Here is a 20,962-nt window from a genome sequence, read left to right as displayed (position 1 = left end):
TAAGGAACCAGCAGATCAAGTAGCTTTTGGAATAAAACACCAATTTTTTTAAAATTAAACACTATCTAAAGATTTGCATCGAAGCGTTTATTTTTGATAGTGATTTTAATCACTGTCAGATATCATTATACTTGATCCAACTATACCACGTCACAACTGTGCCGCGACCCCCCTGTGCTGGGTTTTTTTATATTATTATTCTTATAATAGATAATATTCAGAATTTTTAAAAAGTCATTTTCCCTAAATTTAATAGAAATTTTTAATTAATGTAAAATTGAACGTTTACAATTTTTGTAGAAAAAAAAATTATAATAATTTATTTTATATGCAATTTTATTATCTTTGATATTTAAAAACATAATTGCCATAAATATAAATTGGACATAGCTTTCACAGCATTTTACGTTTATTGGCATTTTTTTTTTTTACTAGGAGTTATTGATTTTACAGACAATTAATAATAAATTTTTGAGTAAATTACGAATTCAAAAAAAGAACATGATTTATCAAAAACAGAAATAATATTTAAAATTTCTTTTTGTTTTCTTTATGGTACAATATATAAATAAACATTAAATAAATTGGATCATGTTAATTTATTTTAAATATTATAATTGACATTCATATATTAAAATTAAAATAATCCAACTGCAAATTAAATTGGATATCCATTTTTAGTAGCATAGTTAATGATGTAAGTATAACCATTTCAGCAGAAATGTTACCTCTACATCATGGACAATTATTTTCATGAGCATAGAGTAAGCAAAAAATTTTACCATTTTCAGCAGCAAGCCTTCTAGTGCCTTCATCCCACGGACACTGATTTTCATGAACGTATTTTAGGCAGTCTAAATGACCATTTGCAGCAGCTCCACTTGTTGTTCCTTCATCCCATTTACATCCATTATCATGTGCAAATATCAAACATTTTATATTATTACTTGCAGCAGCTTCCCTTGTTATGCCTTCATCCCAGGGACACCCATTTTCATGAGCATATTTTAGGCAGTCGATATGTCCATTAGCTGCCGCTCCTCTCATGATACCTTCAACCCAATCAAATCCATATTTACGAGCATATATTAGGCAATCTAAATTACCATGCATAGCTGCTGCCACTATAGTATCTTCGTCCCAATTACATCCCATTTCATGAGCATATTTTAGGCAGTCTAAACAACCACTTGCTGCAGCAGCTTTAGTTGTACCCTCATCCCAGACACATTCATTTTCATGTGCATATTTTAAACATTCAAAACAACCACTTGTTGCGGCAGCTCGAATTGTGCCTTCAACCCAAACACATCCATTTTCATGGGCATACTTTAAACAATCGAAACAACGACTTGCAGCAGCATCACGCAAAGTTCTTTCGTCCCATATATATCCATTTTCATGAATATATCTTATAACGTCTAGATTACCCTTTACAAAAGCACTTTTCATGATATTTTGATTCCATTTACAGCCATTTTTATAAGCATATTTCAAGCATTCTAAATTACCGTTGGAAGCAGCTGCTTCTGTTGTGCGTTCATCCCAGGGACATTTATTTTCATGTGCATATTTTAAAATACCTAAATCACCTATTATTGCAGCCGCAATAGTTGTACGTTCATCCCATTTACAGCCATTTTCACTAGCATATTTTACACATTCCAAACTACCATTAGAAGCAGCTGCAAATATTGTATTTTCATTCCATGGACATTTATTTTCGTGTGCATATTTTAAAATATTTAAATGACCTTTTATGGCAGCCATATAAGTTGTACTTTCATCCCATAGACATCCATTATTATGTGCATATTCTAAGCATTTTAAATTACCATAAAATGCAGCTATTTTTGTTGTGTTTTCATCCCACGGACATGCAATTTCATGTAAATATTTAAAATTTTCTAAATTACCATTTATGGCAGCCATATAAAATGTTTTTTTATCACACTGATATCCATTACTATGGACATATTTTAAAATTTCTAGATCACCCCTTACAATAGCACTTGTAGCAATAATGGATTTATTCCATTTACAGCCATTTTCATAAGCATATTTTAAGCATTCTAAATTACCATTAACTGCAGCTGCTTTTGTTGTACTTTCATCCCACGGACAGCCATTTTTATGTAAATATTTTAAACATTCTAAATATCCATTAGCAGCAGCAGCTCTTGCTGTGCCTTCATCCCATTTACAACCATTTTCAAAAGCATATTTTAATAGCCCCAAGTTTCCACTTTCTGCGGCTTTTCTCATTGTACCATCTTCAAATTGGTATGTTTGTTCATCATCCCAATTTGTATATTGAATTGCTAAATGAGCAAAATTATTAATCAACTTATGTAATGTAAAAACTTAAAAATTTATCTTATTGAAACAGAGACATATCAATTAAAGTTATTGATTTTAGAGTTATTAATATATTACATTGATCATCAAGTTATACTCGAATTATGATATTTTTTATCATTGGATTTATTTAAGTCATGTCCACTTTTTCAACTAATTATAATTGGTAAATATGGCTATATTGCTATAGAAATACATGATACATTTTCGATTACAAAATAAATTTGAAGCATTTTTTAATGAAAAAGACCAAAAAATACTTTCAATGCAATATTATTTTAATGATATGGGTCTCTTAATCGAAACTCTTGTGTTAATAATTATTTTTTATATTATTAGTATATAAAATATTTATTAAATATATTACTATGTATATAATATATTTATTATAAATATTTATACAATACTTTATGGATTCATTTAAATCGTACAAATTTTAAATATTGATTCATAAAATTATTTGCATGAAATTTTGTTTAATATTGAGTAGCCATATGAGTAAGAAAAATCCTAGTTTGATATAAACATACAATTTTTTAGGATGGTCTAACACAGAAGGGTTTCACATATTAACTAAACTATAACAAAATCTTTATAATTAATTAATTAAAACCACATAATAAAATAGTGTAATATGAACATGAAATCGATTCTCACAAGGAGAAATTAGAATGCTGGGGAGTCCCTTATATTGTGAAGGTGTCACGTTACCCTTATTTTGAGAATTTATTATAATGAAATACAAACAGCACATCCGCTTCCTGAGACTGATAAATTTACAATTAGTATTTATTGCTAAATTGACAACAGTCCAAATTACTATAAAAACCCAAAAGACCTGGACATCTGGATCAGTCGACTTCAGTGCTTTGTATTATTCATCAGTCTCAGTACACGGTTGTTACTATCCGGCTTACTGCATAAAGTCAAGCCTGTGTTTTCCTTTTTCGCCTACCACATCATCTTCATCATCATAGTCCTCTTTTCTTTCATTTATGTTACGACAATATTCAATTTAAATAAGATAAAAATCAAACAAACTATGTGTTTTTTCACCTTTAAAAGAATTTAAAAACTTATTTTGACGGGTGGAGTTCGAACATTGTACGCTGAGCGTGAAAGGCATTGTTGGTACCGCCCAAATACCGCAAAACACATCTAACAGTAGTTTATAAGAACAATTTAAGCTAGTTCAAAAATTCAAAATAGTTTTTTTTTAATTAGAGGAAACAAAATATTCAAAATAAGTTTAAATTTATATTCAATACGATAGCCATTTGCGTGTAGGAAATTAGTTAGGGACAATTAATTTTATTATTTCTAATTTAATTCTAATTAATATATAATGTTTCAAAATACCATATATAGAGAGATTTTTTTATCATAAACCACTCAATTACTTACAGAATAATAATAATTAAAACATTTTTTTTTATTATCTTTAGTTAACATCTTTAATTAATTGGTTTTAGGGCATCGTTGTCACAGTCACAGATTGTTTATTATCAATTATGGTTATCAATTTATATAATTTCTATATTGTCAGTTAGTGTATTTATAAACTCATAACAATGTGTCTAACTACCATTGATAATAACACTGCTGTGTACTTACTAATATCGATATCATAAAAAACCAATTAGCAACCTGTATTTGTAAACCATTATGTATTATACATGTATATTAACTCAAAATTTTGAAACTTTAAATGATTATATCTAATAAACGAATTAAGTTATATTAAAAATTCAAATGCCATTTACTATTAAATTAAAAACTCAAACATTTTATTAAATTCAAAATATGTGTACTTATTTAAAAAAACAAATTTGACACCCTTACCAGGCATAAGGAATGAACTTAGAAAGTATTACATAGTTAATAATTCAAGAATAATGTGTAACTAAAGATAATAAAAAAAAAAAATGTTTCATTTATTATTATTCTGTAAGTAATTAAGTTGGTTATGATAAAAAATCATTCTGTATAATACAGATCACAGGGCTATGGTATGATCGCATTGCGAACGTATATGTTTTCTATAGACCTATACGTCGTAAGACGACTTCGTGTGCCCGATGCACATTGTGGCATTGTGTAGTAGTCGATATAGTATAGTAATGTACGATATCGGTAATGTCGTCGTGCCGTCGTTAAAACCCATTTAAAAATAAATAAAACGCACAGTATCGCAAGACACGGTCGTATTGAAACCAAACACTAATTTTATCTGTTTATTTTATCTAATTCGTTATCGACCTTTCTTTATATTGTAGTTTAAGTAATACTGCACTATAGAATGTGCATGTTGACTACTGCGTGATTTTGCTTAGGACATATAGGTCTATGGGCTAGTACTACAGTAAATAAATTCACGTGAATTATTGTATTATATACTTATTTTAATAAAAAGTGAAAAATAATACAAGAAAAGACAGTACTTATCTTATAGTGAAAAGTGAAAAAGTGTAAAAATGAAACGAGCTTTATCTCTTCAAAAATATGTAAAAAATCTTGCAAAACAACTTCTTTGTATAGTTGACTGAATCTAAATAAAGCAAGTTGTTCGACCCAGTTAAATTTAGCCACACAAAACTCAGCATCTCCTGAGGAATCTCAATTATCGGAACCAGTTAAAGAAAAAGAAATAATCGAGAAAATTTCAGAAAATGAAAACCCAAGTGAAACCCTCACACAAGAAATTCCAATTTCTAAATCTGAAGCAAATAAACAAAACTCCGATGCTCAGGCATTTGAAAATTATCGCCGAGATGGCAAGTACTACGTAAAATGTAAATACTGCAACATGTTTCCAAACATAGTGAAGCTTCATGGAACAATGACTCGATTGCCTGCGATGATAACAGATGGTACTAGATTTAGAAACGATACGATAGAAAAACATATTTCTCAGAAATATCATTCGGAGTCTGTGAAAGCTTTTAGATTATCTACTTTAAAAGTACCAGAAAAAGCAAAATAATGTACTATGGATAAGATGCTCCCACAAATAAACGAGGACCTAGCAAATAAAATTGGTAGATTAATGATACATACATATGCTGACGCAAAAAAAATTACAAAAAAAAAATTCAATATTTGACCCCAACCGCACATAAAGAATTTATTCAGTGTATTATTAAAAGTGATCATAGTGTGCAAGATATACTGAGCTCTAACATTTTATCGCTTTCTTTGAGATGTGATGGCAGTGTGGACCGTATGCAAATAGACAAGATATATGTTTTTGCAAAAGTCATAAAAAAATCTGGTGAATCAGTTCAATATTTCCTTGGGTTAAGTGAACCATCTTGTCAAGGTGCTGAGAGAATACTTGGTGCAATAGAGAACGCCATCGATACTACTGTAGAAGAAGGAATGTCTAGACAACTTTTTGAATTTGCCACCTCTTTGGTAACAGATGGAGCAGCAGTGAACACTGGTTGTAGAGCAGGGTTGTGGGAACTCTTTAGGCAAAAGTACAAGATTAACTCAAATCTTCCTTTCATTACCATATGGTGTGCAGCACACAGATCGGATTTGGCTTTCAAATCGAGTAGTAATTGTGTTGGAGAGTTGAAATATATTTTTTCAGAGTTAATTGGTTTAAGCTCATTTCTACACTCTTCCAGCTTAAGAACCAAGCATCTCCAACAGGCGGCCGAAAAAAATAAATGCACTCTTTCGCGGTTGCCTCGTTTATTTGAAGTGCGGTGGTCCGAATTTTCGTTTGATTTAATCAATTCAGTTTTGGTTTCTTGGAATGCTTTAGTATTGTTCTTAAAAGATTGTCCTGACAAAGAGGCAAGAGGATACAGACTTTTTTTAATCAATTATAACAATCTACAAATCCTGGCATTTATTGCAGACGTATTGATGGTTTTCAGCAGATATCAGAAAAAACTGCAGTCTGATACAATTACAATTTTAGACATGGACAAAGAGACAGTAATCATTATATCCAGGCTTAAAATATTAAAAACGGAAGCGTTGCTTGGTGGATGGGTGACAACCTTAAAAGAACAGTTAGAAATTCATAGTGAAAATGAGGTTTTACTAAAAGGAGAAGTCTTAACAAGAAATCGAAAACATCGTTTAAAGGAACATCACAAGTTTGTTTCTCAGAATCGAGACTACTCCGCAATCTGCAATGAAATTGTGGATTTTTTTGTAAATTTTTTGCAGGAAAGATTCGATATTGATGCGGATACTGTTAAAATTTTGAAACCATTCACTGAGCTAGAGCCATCCGTTGATATGAAAGCAGTTCATAAATTGATAGGAAACAACTTAGATCTTGCTGAACTTTCAATGGAATATTCGGAGCTTCTCACTTATAAAAATATTGAGCAATTAAAAAAAATCAGCTTAAAAGAAACTCTTCAGGCTTTAGTGATGAAAAATTGTTTTCCCATTGTTTCTGTTATAATGGCCAGAATTGTTGCAGCAAAACCTCATTCCGCTGATGTTGAAAGAGTGATTAGTGTGAACAATTTGTTGAAAACCAGCAATAGAAGCAGTCTAAGTATTGAAAGCGAGAATGAATATCTATATATTTATTTTAATCTTCCTCCATTAGCCGAATGGAATCCTCGTCCAGCAATTAATGAGTCGTTTAAAAAAAAAAGGAGAGTTAGAGAAACTGTTACGGCGAAAAAACAAGAGTGGTATAAGGGAATATTTATAAGTGCAAATAATAACCAAAAAGATTCGCAAACTGAAGAAAAAGTTCCTACGAGAATGTTTTAAGTTTTGTTTGTACTGATTTAAATTTTGAGATAACTTATTTTTTTATTATATATTTTTCTGTTTCCTTTTTTTAAAGTTTTAGGATTTATTGTAATAATAAAACACTAGTCATCATCAAATGTAGCACTTTTTTTTACCCCCACTAACCTACTAAAGTCTTTATGAAATTTTATGTTTTAAAAAACGTTTTTACTAACATAAAAAGCAAAAAATGTTGCCTGTGTCCCCACCGAATCCCCGCATAGCTCTGTTATCCGAAAAGTACTTCGTTATGTTTGATGTTTATGTTGATGCACAACATAAAAAAAGGACAGTGGGTAGTAGAAAAAAACATTATAATAAGGCCTGTCAGATCATATACAGTAATTGCAAAATTTTAATTAAACAACTATTCTAAAATTTAAAACTGTTAAAATATTTAGATTTAAAATATAAATTCATCTATTATTTAAAAAGTTTAAGAAAAAATGCAGAAAAAATATCGAAATTTTGTATGTAATTCGTTCCATTTATCAATCCTATGTGTATCGATTTAAAATAATATAAAATAGAGACACATCAAACTTAATAGGAATAAATAACGTAGAATATAGTTTACCTTCATTAAATATCAAACACGATATTATTAACAAAAGCGATATTATTTGCCAATTCTACAATATAATATAATAATATTTTAGTTTTAAATCAATCACTTTAGGTAAAATGTATTACTCACCGCCATTTTCACTAAAAATGTTAAAATCAAATAACTAATGACAATTTCTTTGTTATATTGGGTTATATATACACAATAACACAAATAATTAATTTTTTTTATAGCTCTAAATTTACAGTAAATATTATAGCATACCAAAAAATTTTTTATTCTTAGTCTATCTATTCATACACAAGTTGAAAATAATAGCTAAATTTTCATTGGCAGAACACTTTCTAGATTTAAAAATAAAAGGCAAATTATAAATAGATTTTTATTTATTTATTTTACAATGTTAAAGTAATCCAAACTGTTCTTAAGGTATTTTTAATAAAATAAGATGTTATATTTAAGACATCTATAGATTATATCTAACAGTGATATTGTAATCACTATTATAAAAAAGGCTACGTTTTAAATCTGAAGAGAGTTTTCAATTTAATAGTAATTATTGAATTACTCTGAAAGCAATATTTTCTTCTATTTCCTTAATTACTTCATTACTAGTGTTGTGATTTTTAAAATTAATACATATAAATAATAAATAAATACTGTATAAATGAAATTAAGTATGAAATTGATATTCAATAATTTGTAATATTGTTTTAAATTGCTAATACAATAAAAAAATATATAAACATTTTATATTATTATTACTCTATTTTTACATAGTATGGGGATTTTTTTCTCGCCGCGTATATAATTATTTTAAAGACAATGAGGTTCCTATTTTAGTTTGGGTGTGCGGGGATTGCTTTTGAAAGGACTATAGTTTGTCCTGCGTTGTGTATAAGGGGTTATATGGGAGGTTATGGGCCCGTAGCATGGGCGAGATGAAGTTGAATACTGTCAAAAATTTTGACCGAAAAGAACGCGCTTGATTTTATTACCGGCAGCGAGCGAGCTGTTCGTTCGGACTATACGTTGAGTTGTGTGTTGGTGTAGCGGTGATAGAAATTTATACTTTGGCTAGGAGAGCCAGCTAATATTTTCGTGGATGTTGTTCGTTTCCCAAAACTGTCGTCCTATTAGGAAAATATTTGTCTTGCCAGTGATCCGCTCTACAATATTGTTAGGGTTGGATTAGGACATTTTGCGTTAGTCTCGTCTATCCGCTGTCGGATGGCCTATAGTGGTTGGGGAGGTATAGAACGCGGCACATACGGATTAATGTTGACTTAAGTCTACCCGTGCATAAGAGCCTGTCGAGATCGTCTGATGCACGATGACATCGCATTTTTACGTTGCCGTAATATTCGTCGCAAAAAAGACTACCCGATCTACTATGGGCTTTGAACAACTAGACTACTATAGTCATTAGAAAAAAGCACACCCATCCCTAGACGTTGTTTATTTATAATATACTTCGTCATTCGCTGATGGTTCCTTTGTTGTATTTTTATGAGTTCGTTTGCCAGCTTCTCTTAAATGCTCCTATTGTCGAACGTCGCGAGAAACTCCCTTGTAAATTTGTGCCAGGACATGTTGATTCCAAAGAACATGGCATTTACTTCCAAGTAATTGCCATGTTTCTTGAAAAGTGTACCTCGGTTTACATCCACAAAATTGTAGGGAATACTGAACTGGGTCAGGAGATTTTGTAGCTGCTACAGAAACTCCCTCAAAACCCCCTTATATCTTTTCAAGGCGTCAGCGCTGGCACATATTTGGCCACCACAATTACGCCTTGATAAATTTTTACATAGATATAAATATTTTTGAATCTTGTTTTGGCCAAGCCAAAGGAAGATTTCAAAAATATTGGTTTCAATCTCTCAATAAAATATTCTTTCTCAAAAAAATACTTATTCAACAAACGTAAAAAATTAATAAGGACAAATTATAAATTATATTACTAATTAATATAATAGAGTGTTTAGAATCTTTTACAAGTAAAATCAGTCATAGATTTGTGTAGTTAAATTGTTGTTTGAGCAAGTTGCGTAACACTAAGCAGTCAGCTGATGGCCGGCTTATTTCCTCGTCCGAGACGGGTATTATGTAGAATGCTCTAAAGGCTTACGGTGGGGGTAAGCCGGTCCGTGTGTATAGCTGCCCAACGCAGTGGACAACACTGGACGTGAATGTTTTTATTAGTATTGCTTGATAGTATTGTATTGGATACGCTGTTGTTGAGATACGCACGGCCTTTTTTTTCGTTTACGTACGGTGATAAATATCCAGTGGGATTTTGTGTTGATTTGTCGTCAAATATACCATGTTGGTTCCTGTTTGTGCTGTACTCGGGCCATCGTCCTTTTTTATTATTGTGGAAGATCGTCGGTCTTCCATTACCTGGACCGGTGGCGAAAAGTCGGAGAATCCGTGGATGGACTCGGCGTGGATATTGTATTTGTAATTGTATGTAAACTTATATTTAATTTTTTTTTCTTTTGTTAAAAATATTTGTATTCTTTGGAGGACGTCCAGATTTAATTATTGTAATGAAACTGTAATATTAAAAAAACCATTGTAATTGTATGAATGGTAACCTTTTTTTTTTATGTTTATTTTTTCCTTTTATTTTCCACTATTAATGATTACAAACAATTATTGAGATTTGGTGGGTCATTATTAGTCATACAGACCAACCGTCTATTAGGAGTCCGGTGACAAACATTTTGGTAGCAGAGCGTAGTTATGTAAAATTGGGTGGTCCTAGGTTAAGTAAAAGTTTTTTTTTTTTTTTAATAGCACGTCAGACAGGCCAATTCATTAGTTATGATTGGTAAATTTTAGTTATTATTATTGAATATTAATTGTTTAAATTTATTTGCTGCGGGTATTCAATTTGATTCGACTAGTTAAATTTTTTGTGTCGATTTGTTTTTTTTAAACTATAGTTTATTTATTAATTTATTTTTAATAAGCACATGCGTTGAAATCTTATTTCGCTCAATTTATTGGGTGTAATTTAATTAGTAAAATTGTCGAACAGAGGTCTGATATTTAGTGTGTATCTTGCGCGAAGAAATAAGTGTCAAAATAGAGTACTTAAAAAACAAATTTTTTTTTTTTTTAGCTATATACAGGGTGGCCCACCACTCACTGACAACTTAAATAACTTTTGATCCAGTTAATATTTTTAGTTGATTTTTTTTTAAAATAATATTTATACGTTAGGTCTATAGCTATATCTCAATAATTAATTTTTTTACATTTTATTAAAAATATTAATTATTTTAAAATTTTAAATAAAATGTAAAAAAAAAATCTAAGATAGCTATTTTGTAGAGTAGAATTTAAGAAAAATTTTAGTAAAAAAATATCTTATTAATATTCAGTAGTAAATATTCTGTAGCGTTTTGAAGTTTGTGAAAATTTGAATTTTCATGTACTATTTTACGGTATTAAACATTGAAATACGTATTGAGAAAAGGACAGAAGAAAACGCTATCTTTTCAATATACTTTTGAATGAGAGTGATAAGTAATAATTGCCTTATCTAATTTCTTATCATGGTATTTATGCCAAGTTTGTAATGTATACACACTATCATCATATGTATACACAGTAATCATGAAAAGATAGCGTTTTCTTCTGTCCTTTTCTCAATACGTATTTCAATGTTTATAACCGTAAAATAGTACATGAAAATTCAAATTTTTACAAACTTCAAAACGCTACAGAATATTTACTACTCAATATTAATAAGATATTTTTTTACTAAAATTTTTCTTAAATTCTACTCTACAAAATAGCTATCTTAGATTTTTTTTTTACATTTTATTTAAAATTTTAAAATAATTAATATTTTTAATAAAATGTAAAAAAATTAATTATTAAAAATATTAACTGGATCAAAAGTTATTTAAGTTGTCAGTGAGTGGTGGTCCACCCTGTATATATATTTGTTTTTTTATGTTTATTTTTTTTTTTTATTAAATTAAATCAAAAATAAGTTGTTAATTATTATTAACATACTAAGTTGCGCTAAGGAAGTTAGTTATTTATAATATGTGTCTAATATAATAAAACCCAGCACAGTGGAGTCGCGGCATAGTGGGGACTTTGCATAGTTGGGTCCAGTATAGATTTAATCTGACAGTGATTAAAATCACTATCATAAGAAACGCTTCGATGCAAATCAGTAGATAGTGTTTAATTCTAAGAAATTGGTGGATAATTACAAAAGCTACATTATCTGCTAGTTTCTTATTAATACCCTGATTAAGATAAAGTATGTCGAATGAAAAAGGGATTATTAAAAAATATTATTTCTCATAAAAAAATTGTGTTGATTCGTACACTTTTCAATGAGTTATAGCATTATAAAGTTAAAAATGTAACCAACCCAACCCAACATCAACTCCTATTTCCTTAATTATATCCAGATTAGTAATTATTTTAATTATATATTATATAATTTTTATAATTAATTATTTTCAAATTATTATTGATTTTTAATATGTTAAAAGTAATCATTTTGAACCTACTTCTTTTTGTTCTTTAAAGTGAAAGTTTTAATAAAAAAAAAATGAATTTATTACCATAACTTTTAACTCAACTTGCAAGTTTGAAATAAATATTATTAAATAGAAAAAAATGAAATTGGTAGATTATTTCAAAAACAACAATAACACTTATTCCCTTAATTTTACCCCGATTTATAACTATAATATATGAATACATAATAATTACAGTAATTAAATTGAGTATGAAAGTGGTATTCAATAATATAATATTGTAATTTTTACGGAGATATTATAAAAATAAAAAGGAGTTGTATATTCATATACTTTTAATGCGTATACAAATTTAAAGGAATTTATGCAATACTTTTTAATAAAAAAATTTTGTTACTTATGAATAAATACACTAAACAAAAGGAACTTTCATCAGAAAAAAAATATACTTTTCTAAATAAACTTTTCGTGATGTTTTCAAATGTGCAATTAAACTTTTTCTATTACTTCTAAGTTTTAATATTATTACTTATTATTAAAAAATAAGTATTTACATATAAAAAAAAATAATTAAGAACAAAAAAAATTGTATTAAATTAATACTGATTTTGATTTTTAATATGTTAAAGGTAATCATTTTGAACCTATTTTTTATTGTCTTTTAAAGTGAAAGTTTTAATGAAAAATACCTTCTCAGCTTCGCATCGAAGCTAAAAAATGAATTTGTTACCATAACTTATAGTTCAACTTGCAAGTTTGAAATTGACATTATTAAATTGAAAAAAATGAAATTTTTAAGATTAATATGCAATCTGGAAATTTTATAATTACTAATTACAGTACATTTGTCAGAAAAATTCGATTTTTTTACATTTTTATCGTAATAGATAACTGAAATAGAAAGAATAGTAATCATATCCTAATAACTTTTGGTGTTTAAAAAAATTCTGCAATTGAAATATTCAGAACTTAATTAATTTTAATAATTTACTTTAATTAAATGAACCAATCAAACCAAAGTAGTTAAAAAGATTTACTCAGTTGAGCGTATTATCAAAAATATAATTATAATTGTAAAAATTCATCGTTAAATTCAGGTGAAACTAAAAATCATTTTTTTTTTAAATTTATGATTTATATAGCAACATATTACTAAAAAATTTGGCATATTATAGACTGGTAGTAGCACACAGAAATAGAGTTAAAAAATTAATAAATTATAAAGTAAAATTATTTACTTTTGTAGTTGAATACTTTTATCATATCAAATTTAATTCGACAATAAATAATTTAAGAATATTAAAAATTAATGATTTTAATTGTTTGTATGGACAAATCTAGTTAAGCTACTTTTTATTTGAATAAGGAATATTTTTTTGATTTTTAAGAGTAATAACTTAAACTAATCATTAACTTAAATATCATAAACTTAAATGAATCATTTGACGTATCGTTGAAATAAGTAGGGCTAGTGAGGGTTANAAATATCATAAACTTAAATGAATCATTTGACGTATCGTTGAAAAAAGTAGGTCTAGTGAGGGTTGGCAAAATAAATCGTAGCCAGAAAAAGAACCACATAGTAAAATAATATTAACATGAATATCAATTTCTTCTCACGAGGGGAGACTATAGTGATAAGATCCTTTATATTTATTGAAATTATTGAATCTAAATGAGATAAATATCAAATGATTTGAAAATTCTATTCTAACTCAAAAAAAAAAAATGCAAAATTTTAGAAGCCACAGACGGATTTGAACCTCGTAGCCTAGGCGTGAAAGATTANAATTTTGGTAGTCACAGACTACTTGAAAGATCAAGATGTTACCCATTCGGCAACTGTTCGTTGCTTTTTGTTGCATGATAAAATTGGCTATTTAAGCTAACTCAAATTTAAAAATTACTTTTTCGACTTTAAAAAAGTAAAAAAATTTTAATGGTATAATATCATATGTCTTATGAACTTTATTCTATGTCAATGAAATTATATAATATTCATGAAAGTCAGTTTATTCCCCTAATAAAATATTTTAAAATAAAATAAAATACAAAACCTAGAATTTTAATAAAAAATAGCATATTTTTAAATACGGTAGCCTTTTGCGCATAGAAGATAGGTCGTCGGGACAAATTTTTTTTTTCATTTAGTAGTACATAAAATAAGCTTTAATTTGATATATGTTTAAAGGACGCAGTATTTCCGGAACATTTTCAAAAGTTAAGTTGAAAAAGTTAGTTTTTGTAAAAAAGTTGCACTTTTAAATCCCCCCCCATGAGCAGGTTGTGTTAAATTTTCAAAAAAATTATATCAAATGAAAGGAATATATCTAAGGTTTTAGTTTAAAAAAAAATTATGTTGATTTGTTGATTTTTGAAAAGTTATGGAAGTTTTAAGAAAAAAAAGTGAAAAAAATGACAAAATTTGTCGATTTTTAAATTTGTTTTTTTTTGGATATTTCCACCATTTGCGGGGAACGAGGGAAAATTTTTTAATTTTTAAGGGTAATGTCTTCAACTAGATACAATTTGTGATCTTTTGACGTATTGTTAAAAGAAATCGGTCTAGTGAGAGCTGAGAAAAAGTAGTGACAAACACAAAAAAAAAAAAAAAAATAAACGCATCATGGTAAAATTAATACCTTCTCAGCTAATATGGATTTTTTTTTCTTTCTTATGTGATCATAAGTGCGTTCAAAAGAATTAAGAGCAACTTTGAATTGGGTATTATATAATCATCTATAATTGCTACTTATTAATATTTTAATTATTTTCGTTGATTATTTCACGTGAAGTTATTTATTATTATTATTATTATTATTATTGCTTTTTTTCTCTATTAATTAATTTTAATTGACCATGATTTGGTGTTAATAGCGCGGCAATAGTATGCTCGTTTATTCTGGTTTGTTTTTTTTGTGTATTTCCTATTAAAGGTTAATTAAAATTTTTTTGTTATTATAATGGCGGATGTGAATGAAAACAGATCGGAACGCGAAATGCGAAGTTTGATTAGAGCCCGAACGACCGCGATTTTAGCGAGGGATACTGTTGTCGCTCGAATCCGATCCATCGTCGACATGTCTGTGGCTTTAGACACTCAACCAGCACTTGTGCCGCGTTTTTTAGTTGCCGCTAATGATCTGGAAACATTATGGGAGAGCTTTCTTATGGCGAATCAAGAAGTATTGGACGCGATGCTAGATTTAGACTGTACGAATGAATTTTCTATAACTCTTGAGTCAGAGGTTCGTCAATTATATGTTATCGCAGTCAGTGTTGTCGAACAATATGAACCATCAGGTGCCATCGAACAAGAACAAATTAATGGTTCTAATAATTTAAATGATTCACAACGGTCTAACCTGATTCAACTTGATTCACATATGTCTGATAGCCACGTGCCGCCTACGGGGCATTCAGATAATGAAGTTTCTCAGCCTATTACCACTGCCACGACTAGCACTGGTGATCCTAATCTATCCATATGCAACAATAATATCGGATCACGAGATATTAAATCGTATAGTCAGGTTCCACTCGTATCGCGGTTACCGGAAATTCCATTGCCGTCTTTTAGTGGTGACATTTTTGGATGTCCGGTTTTCCGGGATCGATTTACCGCATTAGTGGTCTGCCGGCAAGACTTGTCTGACATCGAGCGTTTTTATTATTTGTTGGGCTGCCTTCATGGTGAAGCTTTGATAGCAGTTAGAAATATTACGTAATTATACGTTGGCCTGGTCTACATTAACCCATCGTTTCGATAAACCCAGACAATTAGCTACACTTATCGTTGAGAAGCTCATCTGTACACCACCTCAATCGCAGGAGAGTTTAGACGGGCTGAGAGAGTTCTTAAATTTGTTCTCAGACAATGTATCTATGCTTCAATCGTTAGAAGTACCAGATTTAGGGGAATTTTTGTTGTTCTCATTATCTATGCGGTGTTTACCAGTAGCTACTAGAAAGGGTTTTGAAGCTGTCAACAATCAGATGTTTCCAAAATTAGCCGATATTGTGTCTTATGTGCTTAATAGATTGTCCCTTTTAGAGGTGGTCAATATGTCTGGTGGATCACGTCAAGTTTCTACCTCGGCTACATCAAAGTATGCGTCTGCACCACGCAGTGGGGATCGAAAGCCAAAGACTACGCTGGTCACGTCACGGCCTAGTGGTTCCGCGTCGGTCAATTGTTTATTTTGTAATGGGAGGCATGAGTCTGTCAGTTGTAACAAATTTTTAAATATGTCAGTCGAAGATCACTTTAAGATAGCACGGGATAAACGAGTGTGCTTCCGATGTCTTAATTTCAAACACTGGTCCACTCATTGTTAAGCTTTCAAGCTGTGTGATCGTTGCTCGGGTCGTCATCATTCTCTTCTACATCAAGAACGTGAAGTGGGGCAAGATAGTCCTGTCGCTCCGGAGACCTCTCTAGTTAATTCGTCTAGTCAACATACTGTTCTATTGGGGACGGCCTTGGTGCATATAAAGGATCGCGCAGGTTGTATGCATTCGGTGCGGGCGTTGATTGATTCCGCTTCTCAAGTGAGCACCATCACAACGTCATGTGTAGATCGGCTAGGATTACAGCGTTCTAAGTGGACGGTTCCATTGACGGGCTTGTCAGGAGTTCCCGTTCCAAGCATCAGCAGAATGGTAGAGTGTTGTGTGACCCCGAGATACAACGTGGACCATTGTCTAACGGTTAAGGCCTGGATTTTACCCAAAATTACGGGTTCTATGCCGTCAACATTAGTAGCACCACATATAAAGGACCAATTTTCCCATCTGGCCCTAGCAGACCCCTCGTTCGATCGTCCGGCACCAATTAACTTGTTACTCGATGCGGACGTCTTTGCCCAAATCATATGTATGGTAAACGTTTTAGTTTGGAGGATTCATCTCCAGCAGCTTTCGGGTCATTATTTGGATGGATTATAATCGAACCCATCGCCAACTCATCAATCACTCTACAGTCCAATTTAGCGTGCCTTACGGTGTCTTTGGAAGATATGGTTCAGCGATTTTGGAGGTTGGAAGAGCCGGAGTTAGCTCCATCTACTTTCACTGCCGACGGTCGATGTGAAGGTATCTACTGTGCCGAGCGCGTACGTGATGACCAGGGACGTTTTTCTGTTCCTCTGCCGTTTCTAACGGAACCAGCTCCGGATGAGTTTTCCGGATCCCGACAAGTAGCTTTACGTCGTTTCCAAAATCTGGAACGTAAACTAACCATAGATAATAAGTTAGCCGAAGAATATTATGCGTTCATTGGCGACTACCAACAATTAGGCCATATGTCCATTAGGGTGTCCCTTATTTATAAAATTTAAAAATTACAAAGTGCCACCCCCTAAAATTATTCGAATACATGAAAAAATAAATTGTACAAAATTTGGAGACTATTGGTCAACTCTAAGACGTGTCCCAAGGGGGTTAAAAATAACCCCCCAAGAGTGATTTTTTAGTTTTTTTTGTCTATCTCAAAAACTTTAGCTTTTGCGAAAAAGTTTATTTGAACTTTTTTTTAGGTATACAATTTTTCTATAAAAAGTATATTTACAAAAATTTTCGAAAAGTTCTTATTTAGCCCTAAAAAAATAAAAACGTTTATATTCTATTCTTACCGTTGAAATTGTTAATTTATAAATCGTTCATTATAAAAACATAAAAAAAATTCATTTAACCGTTGTTTTAAATTTAATTTTCTATACATTTTTAATTCGACATTTTTTCTATTATTTACTATTCAAAACCTACAATTTTTTTAATTTTAATTAAAAAAAAAACAAATCAGAGTAAAATTAATACCGTCTCAGTTTCACATTGAAGCTAAAATAATGTTAACTTACAAATTTGTATACAACCAGAAACTTTATAAACTTGTAATAAAAATACATAATGAACGAATATTTAACTCATTGATTGACAATTCAAATTGGCCCTGAAACAAAAAAAATTATTATTTTAAAAAATTAATTATAAAAAAGTATTAATTTTACTCTGATGTGTTTTTTTTTAATTAAAATTAAAAAAATTGTAGGTTTTGAATAGTAAATAATAGAAAATATGTCGAATTAAAAATGTATAGAAAATTAAATTTAAAACAACGGTTAAATGATTTTTTTTTATGTTTTTATAATGAACGATTTATAAATTAACAATTTCAACGGTAAGAATAGAATATATACGTTTTTATTTTTTTAGGGCTAAATAAGAACTTTTCGAAAATTTTTGTAAATATACTTTTTATAGAAAAATTGTATACCTAAAAAAAAGTTCAAATAAACTTTTTCGCAAAAGCTAAAGTTTTTGAGATTGACAAAAAAAACTAAAAAATCACCCTTGGGGGGTTATTTTTAACCCCCTTGGGGCACGTCTTAGAGTTGACCAATAGTCTCCAAATTTTGTACAATTTATTTTTTCATGTATTCGAATAATTTTAGGGGGTGGCACTTACAAATATTAAAAAAAAAAAAACCTCTCATGTAGCTAAGGGTCACCCTAATGTCCATTGTGACTACCCCTGGAGTGTATTTCATTCCCCATTACTCAGTGTATGCAGGATCACCAGCGACAAGTAAACTACGCGTGGTGTTCGATGCGTCGGCTACGTCCGGATCTAAAAGTTCTTTAAATCAGTGTCTCTATACCGGACCCAAGCTACAACAGGACATTGTTGATATTTTATTTCGGTTCCGTATTTATGAATATGCGTTCACAGCAGACGTGTGTAAAATGTACAGGCAGATTTTGGTGCTTCCAGAATACCGAAAGTTTCAACACATATTTTGGAGACCATCTCCATTGGATAAAATTGAGGAATTTGAACTCAACACGGTAACTTATGGTACAAATTGTGCTCCGTTCCTTGCGTTGCGAGTCTTACAGGATATTGCGGAACAGGAGTGCACTGATTTACCACAGGTTCGTAATGCGTTGCAACGCCAAACCTTTGTCGATGATATTTGTGTGGGCGCATCCAGTACTTCTGAATTGCTACAACTTCAATCTGATTTGCAGATGGTGCTTGGTTCGGCTGGATTAGAATTGAAAAAATGGTCTAGCAATTCCGTCCAGGTGCTATCGGCCGTGTTGCCGGAAAATAGAGCGGTCACGGCTGTAAACTTTAATGACCACGATGGTGGCTTGGTTAAGGTTCTCGGTTTGCAGTGGCAGTCGTATAAAAATGTGTTCGAGTTCAAAGTACAGTTGTCATCCAAGGCTTTCACTAAACGTTCCGTTCTATCCGCCATAGCACAAATTTTTGACCCCCTGGGTTTCATTGCCCCTGTGGTATTTCATGCAAAGCATATTTTACAGCTCATTTGGAAAACTGAATTAAATTGGGATGACCCGCTACCACAGTATTTGGCCGCCAGATGGCAAGCATTCGTTGAGGATCTTAACGCGTTAACTAACATTCAGATATCCAGACACATCTCTGTCGCGATATTTCGCTCAATTTATTGGGTGTAATTTAATTAGTAAAATTGTCGAACAGAGGTCTGATATTTAGTGTGTATCTTGCGCGAAGAAATAAGTGTCAAAATAGAATACTTAAGAAACAAATTTTTAAATATCAAAATTATATGTAAAAAGAATGTTTTATAAATGAAAATTTCTAGATCTAAAGTTAATTAAAATTAAATATAAATGTAAAAATATCAAATTGTATGTTAGTAGAAGTTTGTTGTTTACCATTATTTTTCAGAAATGGAAATACTTTGGTATTTAGGATATTGTAATGAATCAAAATAGAAGTTTCGAGATTATTCCAGAAATTTCTAAAATAATCTTTACACATAAATAATTAACAATTTTAAATACTTTTCTGACCGACTATTAGTTTATTATTTTTTACAAATACATCGTTCATTTGGAGCGATGTTTGTATTAATGTTTATCTTTTTAATTACCATAAGCGTATCTGTGGCGCCGAACAGACGGCAGGATTAAATAGTTAAATTTTTAAGAAAAACTAGCCTCCCTTCATCACCTTACCAACTAGTTTAATATAAAAGGGCTAGTAAAATTAGCACAGACACACACTCTCTCTCTTGTACGCTCTTTCACTTGCATACTCTCATTTTTCACGTTAAAAGTTAATAATGAAAAATTTATGTTACTTTTGTTAATCTTAATTATTAAACTTATACAGGGTGATTTTTTTATCATAACCCACTCAATTACTTGCAGAATAATAATAATTTAAACATTTTTTTTTTTCATTATCTTTAGTTACACATTATTCTTGAATTTTTAACTATGTAATACTTTTTAAGTTCATCCCTTATGCCTTGGAAGGGGGTCAACTTTGTTTTTTTAAATGGTAACACATATTTTTAATTTAATAAAATGTTTGAGTTTTTAATTTAATAGTAAATGGCATTTGAATTTTTAATATAACTTAATTCGTTTATTAGATATAATCATTTAAAGTTTCAAATTTTTGAGTTAATATATATGTATAATACACATGGGATTACAAATACAGGTAGCTAATTGGTTTTTTATAACATCGATATTAGCAGGTACACAGCGTTGTTATTATCAATTGTAGTAAGACACATTGTTATGAGTATACAGGGTGTTCAGTAAGTCAGGAAACGGGTTTCAATTGTTCTCATTGTTTGTAACAATGAGAACAATAGATACCCGTTTCCTGACTTAGTGAACACCCTGTATAAATACACTAACTGACAATACAGAAAGTATATCTATTGATAATCATAATTGATAATAA

The 20,962-nt window shown here is 30.3% G+C and overlaps 2 protein-coding genes across 3 annotated transcripts in view; one reads left to right on the top strand and one right to left on the bottom strand.

The window, feature by feature from the left end:
- Positions 1 to 7,889, bottom strand: part of LOC126897435 (uncharacterized) — a 23,629-nt gene extending 15,740 nt beyond the window's left edge. Inside the window, exons 1-3 of one of the 2 annotated variants that reach the window (XM_050671015.1) lie at positions 7,826 to 7,887; positions 7,706 to 7,760; positions 439 to 2,321 (exon numbers count right to left, since the gene is read on the bottom strand). In XM_050671015.1, coding sequence (XP_050526972.1) covers positions 736 to 2,321; positions 7,706 to 7,760; positions 7,826 to 7,831 — 1,647 coding nt within the window. In that variant the 5' untranslated portion in view covers positions 7,832 to 7,887 and the 3' untranslated portion in view covers positions 439 to 735. Of the gene's footprint in view, positions 1 to 438; positions 2,322 to 7,705; positions 7,761 to 7,825 lie in introns of those variants that run through there. The other variant, XM_050671014.1, reaches the window with a different exon arrangement.
- A 10,834-nt stretch (positions 7,890 to 18,723) lies between these two features.
- LOC126898172 (uncharacterized) lies at positions 18,724 to 19,695 on the top strand. Its single transcript, XM_050672114.1, has one exon. It carries the CDS (start codon positions 18,724 to 18,726, stop codon positions 19,693 to 19,695), a length of 972 nt encoding a protein of 323 aa, XP_050528071.1.
- The last annotated feature ends 1,267 nt before the right edge of the window (positions 19,696 to 20,962 follow it).

This window comes from Daktulosphaira vitifoliae, unplaced genomic scaffold, assembly GCF_025091365.1.
Source record: "Daktulosphaira vitifoliae isolate Bord-2020 unplaced genomic scaffold, ASM2509136v1 Scaffold_2, whole genome shotgun sequence".
Lineage (NCBI taxonomy): Eukaryota > Metazoa > Arthropoda > Insecta > Hemiptera > Phylloxeridae > Daktulosphaira > Daktulosphaira vitifoliae.
The sequence above is the reverse complement of the archived record's forward strand: the minus strand, read 5'-3'. Positions and strand labels throughout refer to the sequence as shown.